Source organism: Syngnathus floridae, chromosome 2, assembly GCF_059516105.1.
Source record: "Syngnathus floridae isolate MCC-2025c chromosome 2, RoL_Sflo_1.0, whole genome shotgun sequence".
Classification (NCBI taxonomy): Eukaryota; Metazoa; Chordata; class Actinopteri; order Syngnathiformes; family Syngnathidae; genus Syngnathus; species Syngnathus floridae.
The window spans coordinates 4596176-4610324 of record NC_142414.1 but is presented as its reverse complement, the minus strand read 5'-3'; the positions used below and the strand labels follow the sequence as shown (position 1 = coordinate 4610324).

General features: G+C 44.3%; 1 protein-coding gene across 9 annotated transcripts in view; it reads right to left on the bottom strand.

Moving 5' to 3' along the window:
• Nucleotides 1-13177, bottom strand: part of dip2ba (DIP2 acetate--CoA ligase B (putative)a) — a 119135-nt gene extending 105958 nt beyond the window's left edge. Inside the window, exons 1-2 of one of the 9 annotated variants that reach the window (XM_088398163.1) lie at nucleotides 12624-12772; nucleotides 10304-10478 (exon numbers count right to left, since the gene is read on the bottom strand). In XM_088398163.1, coding sequence (XP_088254289.1) covers nucleotides 10304-10409 — 106 coding nt within the window. In that variant the 5' untranslated portion in view covers nucleotides 10410-10478; nucleotides 12624-12772. Of the gene's footprint in view, nucleotides 1-10303; nucleotides 10479-12623 lie in introns of all 9 variants that reach the window. The other 8 variants (XR_015862998.1, XM_088398137.1, XM_088398154.1 and 5 more) reach the window with 8 other exon arrangements.
• Nucleotides 13178-14149: the final 972 nt, after the last annotated feature.

The window sequence follows — 14149 nt, the reverse complement described above, 5'->3', positions numbered from 1 at the left end:
CAGTATGCTGTTAATCCTACCTCTGATCTTTATAAACAACAGCTTGCATTACAGACTGAACATAATTTGATTTCCATCGCTCATATTAGAACTATCTTACTTGAATCTAGACACCATTTTTACGAAACTGTGGACAAGAGTCTTTCATATCGAGCCCGGGCTTAAGTGTCATCTAGGTTTATACCAGCGATATCATCAATTTGGGCATATCCTCCTCTGATCCCAAGGATATCAATGATGCTTTTGTACAGGTCTATCTCTTTATGCTTCTGAATCTCCTCCCCCTTCTGATGCTATATTAGATAGGATGCATTTTTCCCAAGTTTCAGAACAATCTACAGAAAAGCTCAGTTCTTTGGTCACTGTATTAGAAGTCCAAGAGGCAAAACACCACGGCCTTGTGATTTTTCAATAGAACACTAAAGCTTTTTCCACTTTGCTCAACCCTTCTCTCAAAGACTTATACAATGAAGCCTTATCTCTTGGACAGCTTCCCAATACGATTTCGGAAGCGACAATTTCTTTGCTTCTTAAGACGGACAAAGACCCTTTGTTAGGTAGCAGCTACTATAGTCCTATTTCATTTTTGAATGTCTAATTTAAGATCTTGACATAAATCTTGGCACTGCGCTTACAGAGGGCCTTGCCTTTAATCATAAACTTAGACTGTAAACAGGTTTTATGTCCGGTAGCAGTCCCCGTGCAACAATACTTACTTACTTAGCCCCATCGCTCCCCGTGGAGCATAGGCCACCGATGACTCTTCTCCATTTAACACGGTTTTGGGCTGTCCTTTCTGCCTCCCCCCAGCTGATTCCAAGGCTCTTGAGTTCTGCCTGCTGGTCTCTGAGCTGGGGGTCAACTGATGCTTTCATTCTCTCCAGTAGGATTCTGTTGAGCACTTTGCCAGGTACTAAGAGAAGCATGATTCCTCTATAGTTGTCACAGTTGGTGGGGTCTCCCTTTGATATCTTGATCATGACTCCCTCTCTCCATTTTTCTGGAATTTTTTCTTCCTCCCAGACTTTAGTAAAGAGGCTGTGGAGCATGTTGGTGGCCGTCTTCAGGTCAGCCTTGATTGCCTCTGCTGGTATTCCATCGGGTCCTGCCGCTTTGCCGTTCTTCAGTGTCTTGAAGGCTTTCCTGATCTCTGCTCTGCTGGGTTTATCACAGCTCATAGGTAGTACTGCCTCTGCTGGTGGAATGTCCGGTGATTCGTCTGGAGCAGGTCGGTTCAGTATCTCACGGAAGTGTTCAGTCCACCTTCGCCACTGGTCCTCGGTTGTGGTAAGAGTGTTTCCCTGTTTATCTTTTACTGGCTTGTCTGACTGCTGGAACTTGCCTGCTAGCTTCTTGGTTATCATGTAGAGGGCTTTCAAATTGCCTTGCCCCGCTGCTTTTTCTGCTTGTTGGGCCAGGTTGTCTATGTGGACCCTTATGTCCTTCCTTATGTTCTTCTTCACCTCTTTATTGGCATGTGTGTACTCTTCTTGTGCCTTTCCTTTTGCTGTTCTTGTTCTGCTTGTGTTCAGCTTCACTTTTTTGTCCTTTCTTTCTTTCTTTCAGTTTCTGGAGTGTTTCCACAGTGACCCAGTCTTTGTGTCTTGTTGTCTTCCTCCCCAGTATTTCTTCACAAGTGTCCTGCCATGCCTTCTTAGAGTGTTGCCATCGAGTCTCCATTTCTGCATCCACTTCTTCATATTGCTCCTGCAGTAGTTGGTACCTGTTGGTAAGGCTGATCTGAAATCCGCTTTCTACTTCTTTATTCCTGAGGTCCCACATTGTATTTTGTTGTTGTGCTGGTGGTTGTGGAGTGCTTCTTCAGATGCAGTTTTATAGTCATCAGCAAGTGGTGGCGGTCTGAAGCCGCATCTGCCCCTCTCATTACTCGAGCATCTTGCATTGACCTCCTGAACTTTCGGCTGATGCATATGTGGTCTATTTGGTTCTCCGTGATGTGGTCTGGGGATCTCCACATTGCCTTGTGCAACAATAGGCGGCTCTTTAATATCATCACTTCTCCTCGCACTGCTGTTCCTGCAGTTGTCGTGTCTCTTGACACTTCGACAGGATCGAATGGGGCTTCCAGTATGGCTGGCTAAATTTGGGGTGGGCGACGCTTTCATTGACTGGGTGAGACTCCTCTACTCCTCACCTAGGGCCTCAGTTCAGACAAATAAAACTCTTTCTTCCTCCTTTCCTTTATATCGTGGTAACAGACAAGACTGTCCCGTTTCTCCATTGAAATTCACTTTGGCTAGGGCTGCTTAATTCATCAAATTTAATCATGATTGCAATTTTGGCTCCAGACGATCCCAAAATTCACATAATGGAGGACATTATTAATATTACGATTATTTGGTGTTTCCAATCTGAGACGTGAATATGCAACTCAACCGCGCTGCCCCCCGTGTGTGTGGAGAGTGGAGATCGAGGCCATATTTAACAGGCAGTCTTGTACCTTAACGCAGTGGTCCCCAATCATTGTTCCGCCACAGACCGGTTACGTGTCAGCGAGGGTGTAGAGCTGGTCCACTGTTCCACGGCCATGACGAAAGCCACACTGCTCCTCCTGAATCTGAGGTTCGATCTCCCGACGGACCCTCCTCCCCAGCACCCCTGAATAGACCTTACCGGGGAGGCTGAGGAGTGTGATTCCCCTGTAATTGGAACACACCCTCCGGTCCCCCTTCTTAAAGAGGGGAACCACCACCCCAGTCTGCCAATCCAGAGGCACTGTCCTCGATGTCCACGCAATGTTGTAGAGGCGTGTCAGCCATGACAGCCCCACAACATCCAGAGCCTTTCAAGAACTCCGGGCGGATCTCATCCACTCCCGGGGGCGAGGAGTTTTTTAACTACCTCAGTGACTTCGATCCCAGAGATTGGAGAATCCGCCTCAGAGTCTCCAGGTCCTGCTTCCTCAATGGAAGGCGTGTAGGTGGAATTGAGGAGGTCTTCGAAGTATTCTCCCCACCAACTCACGACGCCCCGTGTCGAGGTCAGCAGCACGCCATCCCCACTGTAAACAGTGTTGACGTTGCACTGCTTATCCCTCCTGAGACGCCGGATGGTGGACCAGAATTTCATCGAAGCCGTCCGGAAGTCATTCTCCATGGCCTCACCAAACTCCACCCACGCCCGGGTTTTTGCCTCAGCAACCGCCGAAGCTGTGTTCCGCTTGGCCATCCGGTACCTGTCAGCTGCCTCCGGAGTCCCACAGGCCAAAACAGCCCGATAGGACCCCTTCTTCAGCTTGACAGCATCCCTTACCGCCGGTGTCCACCAGCGGGTTCGGGGATTGCCGCCACGACAGGCACCAACGACCTTACGGCCACATCCTTGGTTGGCCGCCTCAACAATGGAGGCACGGAACATGGTCCACTCAGACTCAATGTCCCCCGCCTCCCCCGGGACGTGGGAAAAGCACTGCCGGAGGCGGGAGTTGAAGCTCTTCCTGACAGGAGATTCTGCCAGACGTTCCCAGCAGACCCTCACAGAGCGTTTGGGTCTGCCAGGTTGGACCGGCATCTTCCCCCACCATCAGAGCCAACCCACCACCAGGTGGTGATCACTTGACAGCTCCGCTCTTCTCTTCACCTGAGTGTCCAAAACATGCGGCCGCAAATCCGATGACACGACTACAAAGTCAATCATCGAACTGCGGCCGAGGGTGTCCTGGTGCCAAGTGCACACATGGACACCCTGATGTTTGGACATGGTGTTCATTATTGAAAATCCGTGTCGAGCACAGAAGTCCAATAATAGAACACCGCTTGGGTTCAGATCGGGCCCCTCCAGGTCTCACTGTCATTGCCCACGTGAGTCACCCAGTAGAACGATGGAGTCCCCAGAAGGAGCGCTCTCCAGCACTTCCTCCAGGGACCCCAAGAAGGGTGGGTACTCTGAGCTGCCGTTTGGTGCATAGACACAAACAACAGTCAGGACCCGTCCCTCCACCCGAAGGCGGAGGTAGGCTACCCTATCGTTCACCGGGGTGAACCCCAATGTGCAGGCGCCCAGCCGGGGGGGCAATAAGTATACCCACACCTGCTCGACGCCTCTCACCGTGGGCAACTCCAGAGTGGAGAGTTGAGAAGCTTGGTCATCCAGGAGAGACTCGGAGTAGAGTCGCTACTCCTCCACGTTGAGAGGAGCCAGATGAGATGGCTCGGGCATCTTATCAGGATGCCTCCTGGACGCCTCCCTGGGGAGGCGTTCCGGGCATGTCCCACCGGTAGGAGACCCCGGGGATGACCCAGGACGCGCTGAAGAGACTATGTCTCTCAGCTGGCCTGGGAACGCCTTGGGATCCCCCGGGATGAGCTGGATGAAGTGGCTGGGGAGAGGGAAGTCTGGGAGTCCCTCCTAAAGCTGCTGCCCCCGCGACTCGACCCCGGATAAGCGGAAGAAGATGGATGGATGGATATAAATGCGATGAAATAAAATGATACGACTGGCATAAAGACAAGTATAAACGACATTTTTTATTATTTATTCATTATTAATTTTTTATTTATTATTTATAAAATTTTATTAATAAAACTCACCATTACGTTGAATTAGTGGGAGCACTGAGCTTGTTTCTCAGAAACGAGCCAGTCCCATCGAGGTATAATCGGAGACAATGACACCCGAAGTGGTTAAGGTTTGTCTTTTAATGCAGGATGCTTGGTCTCCATGTGCCGAAGCAGTTTTGAAGGCTTCATTGTCTCGTTAGCTAGCCTGTCACCACATATTATGCAGAGTGGGCTTGGTGCGTCAGAGTCATCTGTGGCGATAAATCCATATTTTACGTAGGACTCCAGAAATGTTCTTTTAAATGCAGCTTTCCTTTTCTTAGAAGTCGTAGCCTCTTCTTCTTCCGTCTCCTCATTGGGCTTTTTTCCCTTTTCGAAGAAGCTTTCCAAACACCTCTGTTTCTTGCTCATTTTTGCTTGCTTCGCAGGCTCGACTGACGTGACATGTAACGTGACCGAGACGAGTGTCTTGACCTGAACCAACGGATGTAATTGGGAGAGTATCGCCAATTTTTTTTATATTTTTAAAATTTAATTCTTACTCATTTTTGCTAGCTTTGCGGGCTTGACTGGGGAAACATGTTACGTGACCAGGACGAGCGTCTTGACCTGAATTAATTGATCGTCGATTAAAAAATAAAAAAACAAAAAACAAAAAAAAAAAACCATCGTTTTCCTTTGCGGTTTGGCGGCTCCGTACCAAGTGCCCCACGGACCGGTACCGGTCCGCGGCCCGGTGGTTGGGCACCACTGGTATAAATGACATACAGAAAATAGTGTATAAATAAGTATAAATATGATGTGTGTGTGTGTGCGCGACATATGTAGATGTAGCTAAAGTATACATACGTACATACTGTAAATATGTTTTTAGAACTCTATTATCATAATAACTTTTTTATAACAACGTACAAGTGTACATACTGTAAATATGTTTTTAGAACTCTCTTATTATAAAAAATTAACTGGTATAAATGACATACAGAAAATAGTGTATAAATAAGTATAAATATGATGTGTGTGTGTGCGTGTGCACGACATATGTAGATGTAGCTAAAGTATACATACGTACATACTGTAAATATGTTTTTAGAACTCTATTATCATAATAACTTTTTTATAACAACGTACAAGTGTACATACTGTAAATATGTTTTTAGAACTCTCTTATTATAAAAAATTACGTATAACAAGGTACAACACTGTAGATATGTTTTTAGAACTCTATTATGACAACTTTTTTTTATAAAATGGTACAAGTGTACGTACTGCAATTGTGTGGGCACTCCTTGTCTTCTGCTGGCGGGCGGGCAACCTTTTTGCCATAAATCCTCAATTTAGAAGTTTTATTTTGAATTTTTCATGTTTTTTTTTTTAATTTGGGAAAAAATCTGCGATGTACTGAAGCCGCGATAAATGAACCGCAATGTAGCGAGGGATTACTGTATACGTATAGCCATAGTACACAATATTCTGTAGGCCTTAAAAATGGGTGAAAATGCTTGTAATCGTCTGAGATTTTATGGGTTGGTATTTCTGAAAAAGCTTGGCATTCAAAGAGTTAATTAAGGCATGTGAATTATTATGCCTCCAGCATATCTGGAGGAGAGTGAGTTGGCATCACCATTATTAACTATTCACCACGACAACATGCATATGTTTGTCATATTTTATGCACACAAGATACTTGCCTTAAGTGTTGAACAATCTGCTTGGAACGTAACCAAAAATACAGAAACAAAACAAAACATTATCCAGTGGAACTTCATTTGTATGTGGTTGTAGACAAATAAAACCCTTTACAAGTTGACATGTTTTCTTACAGAGCTATCCAAATGATTGCTTGAGCCCGAACTGAACCGAAACTGTTGGACCGGTTGATTCAAGCGGTTTTTGAAAACCATTTCATACCTAATATATGTACATGCGTACAAAATAGATAAAAATGAATAAATATAACATTAATATATTCATACAACAACACAAGGAAGGCACATGGAGCACTGGTTAGCACGTCTGCCTCACAGTTCAGAGGGTGCGGGTTTGATTCCACCTTTGGCCCTCCCTGTGTGGATTTGTATGTTCTCCCCGTGCCTGCGTGGGTTTTCTCCGGCCACTACGGTTTCTTCCGGCATCCCAAAAACATGCATGGTGGACTGATTGAGCACTCCAAATTGCCCGTAACTGTGAGTGCGGATGATTGTTCGTCTTTGTGTGCTGGCAACCAGTTCAGGGTGTCCCTTGCCTACTGCCTGATGAATGCTGGGATAGGCTCCAGCACGCACACGACCCCCTTAGGGACAAGAAGTACAGAAAATGGATGGATGGAATACAACACAAAACAAGAAAAAATACACTATAACATGTTATTACGACACAAACAGAATATAGAAAAATATTTTTTTAAATCACAAATAATGGGAAAAAACAAATTAGACCAAATATGGGATATTGAAAAAGTATTAGGTACACACAAAAATATTTGCTTTGTAACATTCTTTAGGTTTTGGGTCTATTTCTTAGTCCCCGCAGGAATCTTAAAAACTATCTAAAATGACTAGTTATAAAGCTAATTAATAATAAAGTAAGAATTATCTTGGAAAATTATGTGTAAAACAAAAACATACTGAAAATTTGTGGTTATAAAATAATCAATATTCTCTTTGTCCTTCTTTGGCAGATTTATTTGCATTACTTTATAAGGTACAAATCTTTTGAGGCAGAAGATATTAAAGCAAATATTAAAACAAAGTATAAAATATCCATGACTAGGACATTGTAAACATACTGCATACAGCAGAAATTAACTTAATATGGTGCAAAACAATGCAAAACACTATGTGTAAACAAGGCTAACATAGCAAGTGCCAAAGTTAAGTGTAAATGATCCACTTGAGCTGTGGATACTGTTAACATTCCAGCACAAACATACAAAACAATACATTCATTGTAAATATTTTTGATATTTACAGTTTTCAAATAATACAGTGAAAAGGATGTGGGTTATTTCAATCAAGTATTTGAGTCATAGACATTTCATGACATACAATATACTATGCGTCTTATAAATGAATACACCCTGTAAAAAAAAACCATACTATGTCAAGCAAAGCGCAGTAATTTTAAAACATTTTAAATACTTATCAATCTTTACTACCGTAATTTCCGGACTATAAGCCGCTACTTTTTGCTCAAGTTTTGAATTCTGCGGCTTGTCGTCCAGTGCAGCGTATCTATGAATTTTTCATGACTTTTGTGATGACTAATACACTTACACACTCGTAAAAAGGCTGTGGACCGCTGTTGTGCTGCACCGCTTTGCTGGGCGGAGGAATATGTGACACAGTCACTGGGGAGAAGAGTGGCGCATTGATCGCATGTCCATCCCCCAGGCAAATAGTTCCGTATAATTGACACAAAGAAGAGACAGAACAAGCTCAAGACGGACGTTACTGAAGAAAGGAAGCTTATATACACAAACCCTCATTATGGGGGACAAAATAAATGCATATGATGTCACTTTTAAGTTAAAGTCAGTCGATTTGGCTCTTAACGTAAGAACTACAGCTGCTCATGCATGCACTTGAGAGGTTTCTTCCGGTCACTAGGGGGCGCTGGGCTATTGTTGATGACATCTTGTTCTGTCACCCTTTTCTTTATTTATTTCCTGGTCACATCCACTCTGGAACTATATGTGTAGCTCGCTAGTTTAATGTAACTTAGCGCTTTGTGCATGAATAAAATTAGCATGAACAGACCATCATAGAAAATGCTAGAAGAAATGCATAAAAGCGACAATGAAAGAGAGACTGAGAAAGTGTGTGGCGAACTATAGCTGATGCTATTCCAATCCGACACTGAAGAGGAAGACTTTGATGGTTTCAGTGCACAGGAGGAAGATGAAGACGATGGCGCTCAGTGACTTTTACTGGTATTTTTTTTCAACCAGCCCTGTTAGTGCTGTGTTACCGTGTTGCTGCTGTGTTACAGCTGGGTCTCAGTGACTTTTATCCAGCCCTATTAGTGTTGTGTTACTACCGTGTTGCTGCTGTGTTACTCCCTCATCACAGGCATTATTTGTAAGAAAAGTTAAGGTATGTTATTAAACGACGACGCGTGACTGTGACAGAGTTGAACCGACAACCCTCTGGTTACTAATCGACCCGCTCTACTGCCTGAGCCACGGCCCCCACAATAGATCTGTTTCTTATCCTCAACAGTCACAGTCTTACTGGCGATTGTGGTAATTGTTGTCTGCCGTTTTAAAATGTTGTCCATTAACATTGCATTTCTCTTTAAATGAGGAGCAGAGGACAGATTAACTTTTATTGTCGAGTTTCATTTGTGATCCAGCACCTTGTTACAACTTGTACAAAAGACCTTGCCTCCATCCTCACGCAAATCTTTCAGGTAAGAGTTTGCTCTCTCTGTACGGACTACGGAGGCTGAGTTTTGAGAAATCGCTCCATTGTCCAAACGAGTGAGGCTATCAATAAAGCATTGAAAAAAGATGCCTTCCAGTTGAAAACAAAGGCGTTGCGACACCTCGCTACCGGGATGAAAATTAGATGGAAATATATTATTCTGCACATCCGCAGACTGCTGTGATATCTGCAGGGGGCACCAAAATCAACGGCGGGCGGTGAATTTAGTGGTAAAATCTGTGTTTGTTTGTTTGATAATTGATATTTAAACAGTTTTCTTACTCTCTCTATACGCTCTCTATCATGATATCATTACAAAATATCACAACTTACTCCTCAATTCCAACCATTCTATTGAACAGGCATTAACTTTGACCCACAAGAGGACAGCAAGTCAACTTTTCGAGTATGGCCCTCCTTCCTCCAACGAAAACAAATCAGTGAGAACTGCAGAAAGAACGAGTTTAGCTGAATGGTACAAACGCCAGAGCTCCTGGCCATGCAGACCCAAAGCAGCTGAATGGTCATTGTGTTACCATGGTCACGGGGGGGAGGCTTGCAACAGAAGTAGCATACCTCCAAGAGGCCTTTTGGCAGGCCACTGTTCTTATCCAAGTAACAAGAAAACAAACATTTCCCCCTCAAGTCACAGCAGGTTTTGCAATGAACTAAGTCACAGCGGCAATAAACTTAGTCACAGCAGCAATGAACTAACAATTCTTTGATAAGGATCAAAGGTGACAAGGAGTTGCTTTAATTGACCACACTCGGCTGAAAGGTGACAGTCATCACTGGAAGTTCAGTGCGCCAAATCTTTCCAAGTCCAACTTTTAAATTTTGACTCTGAACTCTAGGGGTTTTCTCGCAGTTGTTCATCAGAAATTGATGCACACAGACCGGGGCGACTGACTAGCCTCTTCATTTCCGGCTGAATGGACCACAGACAGTGTTTCCCCTGAACGCATTCAATGAACGATAGTTCCTGAACCCGTTCAAATTTTGGATGAACGTGAACTGAACGTAGCGCATTTTAACTTCGTGAACGTTCTTGTGAACGTGCTCATTTTGGAGCCAATGAACGATTTTGAAGGGCAGTTTATTTTCTCTCAAGGATGCCAGGTTTTCTCAGACTTTAAAACAAAACCTCTGCTGGCCAGGCCTCCGTTTCAGCTAGCCGGGCCTCCACCTTGGCTGTCCTGGCCTCCATATCACCTGTCTGGGCCTCTACCTCAGCAAAACGGGCCTCCACCTCAGCTAGCTGGGCCGCCACCTCAGCTAGCCGGGCCGCCACCTCAGCTAGCTGGGTCGCCACCTCTACTGGCCAGGCCTCCAATTCAGCGGTCTGGTCCTCCACCTTACCCTCTGGTAGCCAGGCCTCCATCTCAGCGAGCCGGGCACCCGCTTCTGCTAGCCGGGCCTCCACCTCAGCTGTCCGGGCCTCTGCCTCTGTGGTCTGGGCCTCCATCTCACCTGTTCAGGCCTCGGCCTCTGCTGTCCCAGGCCTTCACCTCAGCTAGCCGGACCTTTACCACTGCTGTTAGAAAAATTGTATATATATGTTATCATGCGTTCTCTAATGAGTACGTATTCATAATGTTACTGCTCAGTATGCTTGCTGCTTTGCCTTGCTGATTCTTATCTTGTGCAACAGAACAGAAGAATTACGGCTGGGTCAGGGGCGAGATGACGGTTGTGTCAAACAAGATACTGCTGACATCTCAGCAGAAAAATGACATCCACCAGAACAGATTGTGAAAACAACACGTCAAACGATGCGTCATGAACCTTCTGATCTTCCTTAAAGAACGTCACTTTCTCTTTTTATCTCTCGGAATCCAAGATTGCTTCAACTGTTTTGCTGATATAGCCATATCTGCACGCAACACTTTGTGCATTACTTTTGTTTCTTTTCTTACGAGACGAAGCCCACGCGCTTCTTCTCCCCACCCTTAGGGGCTAATCGTCTCACACTGTGGGTAGGGCGTTCCAAATAAAAAGAGCGAGAGTGTAAACAGATATTTAGTGTAGTCAGATTGTAGAAAGCAATCTGTATCGCACTCCTCGCGAGAAAAAAATCAATATTCTGCCTCACTTGTTTTTGTCTGCTGATCCTTTTCTTTTATTCAGATATTCAGTTAGTACTTTGAACCTGACAACTGCCTGGGCTTGTATTTCAGCAAGCTGGGCCTCCACCTCAGCTAGCCGGATCACCAAAAACTCTCTCACCAGTGCCAACCACTGAGTCACATACACGCGAGGGTAAAACATTTATATGAAAAATCCGGTCATGAAAAAACATAGATACTTCAAGATATTTCAAACATTAAACCACTCAAAATTAATTTGGGATAAGAATTACAGAAACAAAGGTTTCTGGGAGGTCATTTAAATGTGCGATGTTTGGGGTCTAAAAAAGAACAAATGGAGCATCTGCTTACCAACTCAAATATTGATTTTATGGGTTAATCTGAAACATGGTTATCACCATCTCCCGTTAAGTCATAGCCAAAACACCTGGATACAATGGTTACAATGTTTCATGTTGTATTCCATCCATCCATTTTCTTTTGCAGTGAGTACTGTCCCATAGCTCAGGGGTACAGCCGCGACCAAAGCCCCAGGACCTCCACACGCCACCATCGTCCCACGCCTTTCCAGGCAAAGCCGGAGTCAGGTACAGGATCGCACAGCATTTGGGTCTTTGTCATCTTTGAAATTGCACAATATGTCCTCTTTAGGTGGTTTCCTTAGGGTATGCCGACTATCTTCCACATTCCAATAATATGTTCCTTTGGCCAACTGAGGACTTGGACCAAACAATTCAAGTAAAAATTGTTTTGCCATTTTTCTGACAGATTGCTATTTTGATTTCATTTGTGATTTTCTTGAAATCAAGCTTCAGTGCATTATTCAGCAGTTAGGGTGCTGGGAGTGGGGGCGCACACTGTGTCCGTGGGATGCATGAGGGGGCTAACAGCTGCTTGGGGGAGGGTACTATGAACTGTTCATTGGATTCATTGTGTGTGTGTGTGCGCGCGTGCGTGCGCGCGCATGCGTGCGTGCGTGAGACAGCCATGGCCAGAGGCAAGCAGGCCCTACTTGTCAGGGCTTGACTCTGCTGTCATTTCTCCTTGTTCGTATGTCGCTTATAACGTGCTCGACTTTCTTGAGAAAATCTAACACAAAGTCCTATTGAACGTGTTTATTGGAGCTGTAAGTCGTGGTGTTTGAATGGTGCATCACTGCCAGTCTCATTTACTGCAGTGCTTTTTACCTTATTTGCAAAGCAACACAATTATTTTAATGCTTATATTGACATTTGTAACACACACGCACACGCGCGCGCGCGCACACACACACACACACACACACACACACACACACACGCACACACACACAATAAGATAATAAATTTCCAAGGCACACGATACCTAAACAATTCACATCTTTTTGGTGTTTTACCCCCTCAAAAAGCTTGTGTTTCAAGCGGCAAGGTGCCGGATATGACAGAAGCTTGCGCGTCTCAAGAAACGACAAGCAACATTCAGTTTCAGCTGACAATAACCTCGGTAAAGCCGCGTTCGCCTGCCGCCGACAATAAAACACAGTGGCCGGATATAGTCGAGACATGTCTTGACATCGTTACCATTGATTTCTACCATTCGCAGCGTCTATTTACCTTCGGACAGTTCCAAGTCCAACTCCGCCAATTGGTCTCGAACCTCCTTCGGCAGGGCGTATAAATCAACGCCGCAGTCTGCCATGACTTTGCCGAAAATCACACGAGAGGAGGGGATGTAGGGTCGATGCGGGAAAAGCCACTTTAAGGAGTATGAAAGGCTTTCAAGAAAAAACATCCGAATGGGAGGCACTACCCATCCGCGCTGCTGGCCACTCCGCCATGATGGGAGAAACGCGGCGGCGGAATTACGCTCTGCGGTCACGCGACTGCGTTTGCTTTGCTTCGTCTCGTCTGCGTCTCTTTCCGCCTCCTCCTTCTTCTTCTTCTGCGGCTGCGGCTTCTTCTCTTCTTCGTCGTCTTCTTCCTCATCCTACTTTTTTTTTAATGATACAAACACAATGCAAGCTTGAACGTGACGACCGGGGTATTCCAGAAAGCGGGTTCTGTGAAAACTTGAGTAAATTACCCCGGAAACGAGGGAAACGGAGTTATCCGTTCCAGAAAGAGAGGTAATTTAAACTCTGGGTCAGTTACTGCGGAAATTTACTCTGTGAACATAATCTGCTCCTTGGCAGGTTTACTATAAGAGACACAGAGTTTCAATCGGTCTCCTCCCACACAAAGACATGGATTGGCCGTTAATTCAAAATCCGATCGCTATGGAATCCGTATAAATTCGAAACGCTTTACGTCGCGAGAGAATTTTACGACCCAGATTAGAGGTTTCATAATTTCTAGAAGAATATCCCTGCGAGCATTTTGACGTCTAATAGACGTTGAAAGAATGGGGTCAAAATACAAAAAGTCCTGCCGAGCTACAAAAACAGATGTGCTCAAACCTCATTGACAAAAGTACATAAGCAGACAAGTATAGTCACATACTAAATCAATAAAAGAAAACATTGTAAGCATATAATTATACCTACATACTAAATAATAAAGAAGACATATCTAGACATTTTTGATAAGTGGTAATGAGAAAGGTTTTTATAAACTTTATGATCTGATATATATTTCTGAGCACTTTGAAATAACAAATGTCTTTTGATACATTGCCTAAATAGCTTAATGACCCTTAAGGAACTGTGTAATGCATGCCTGATGTTTTTCTCTAAATCATGGACACGGCCAGTCGTCTTGACCGTTCAGTACTTGATTGTATCTTATGTTTTGACTAATGCTAGATGCCAGTTTTTGATTACGACTGAACGCTCTGCACAGAGGGAAATATTTTGCCTAACAAAGAAAAGATACGGTTGGAAGCATGATTAAACTAAGATTAAGCAAAGACATGAAGTATCAAAAGAACAAACTTTACATAGTCAGGGAACAGCAATAGATTAATGATGTCACAGCCAAAAGCTAACATAATTTCGTACAAAATGACAAAATTGAAAGAATGAGGTACGACAGTGTATGTCCAAGATTGGAGAAGAATGTTTACAGGAAGGTCACGTGGAAATAAAACCAGTAGGTGTGTTAGGTTACGGATTCTAGTTATTGATCTGACTCCAAATTGTGAT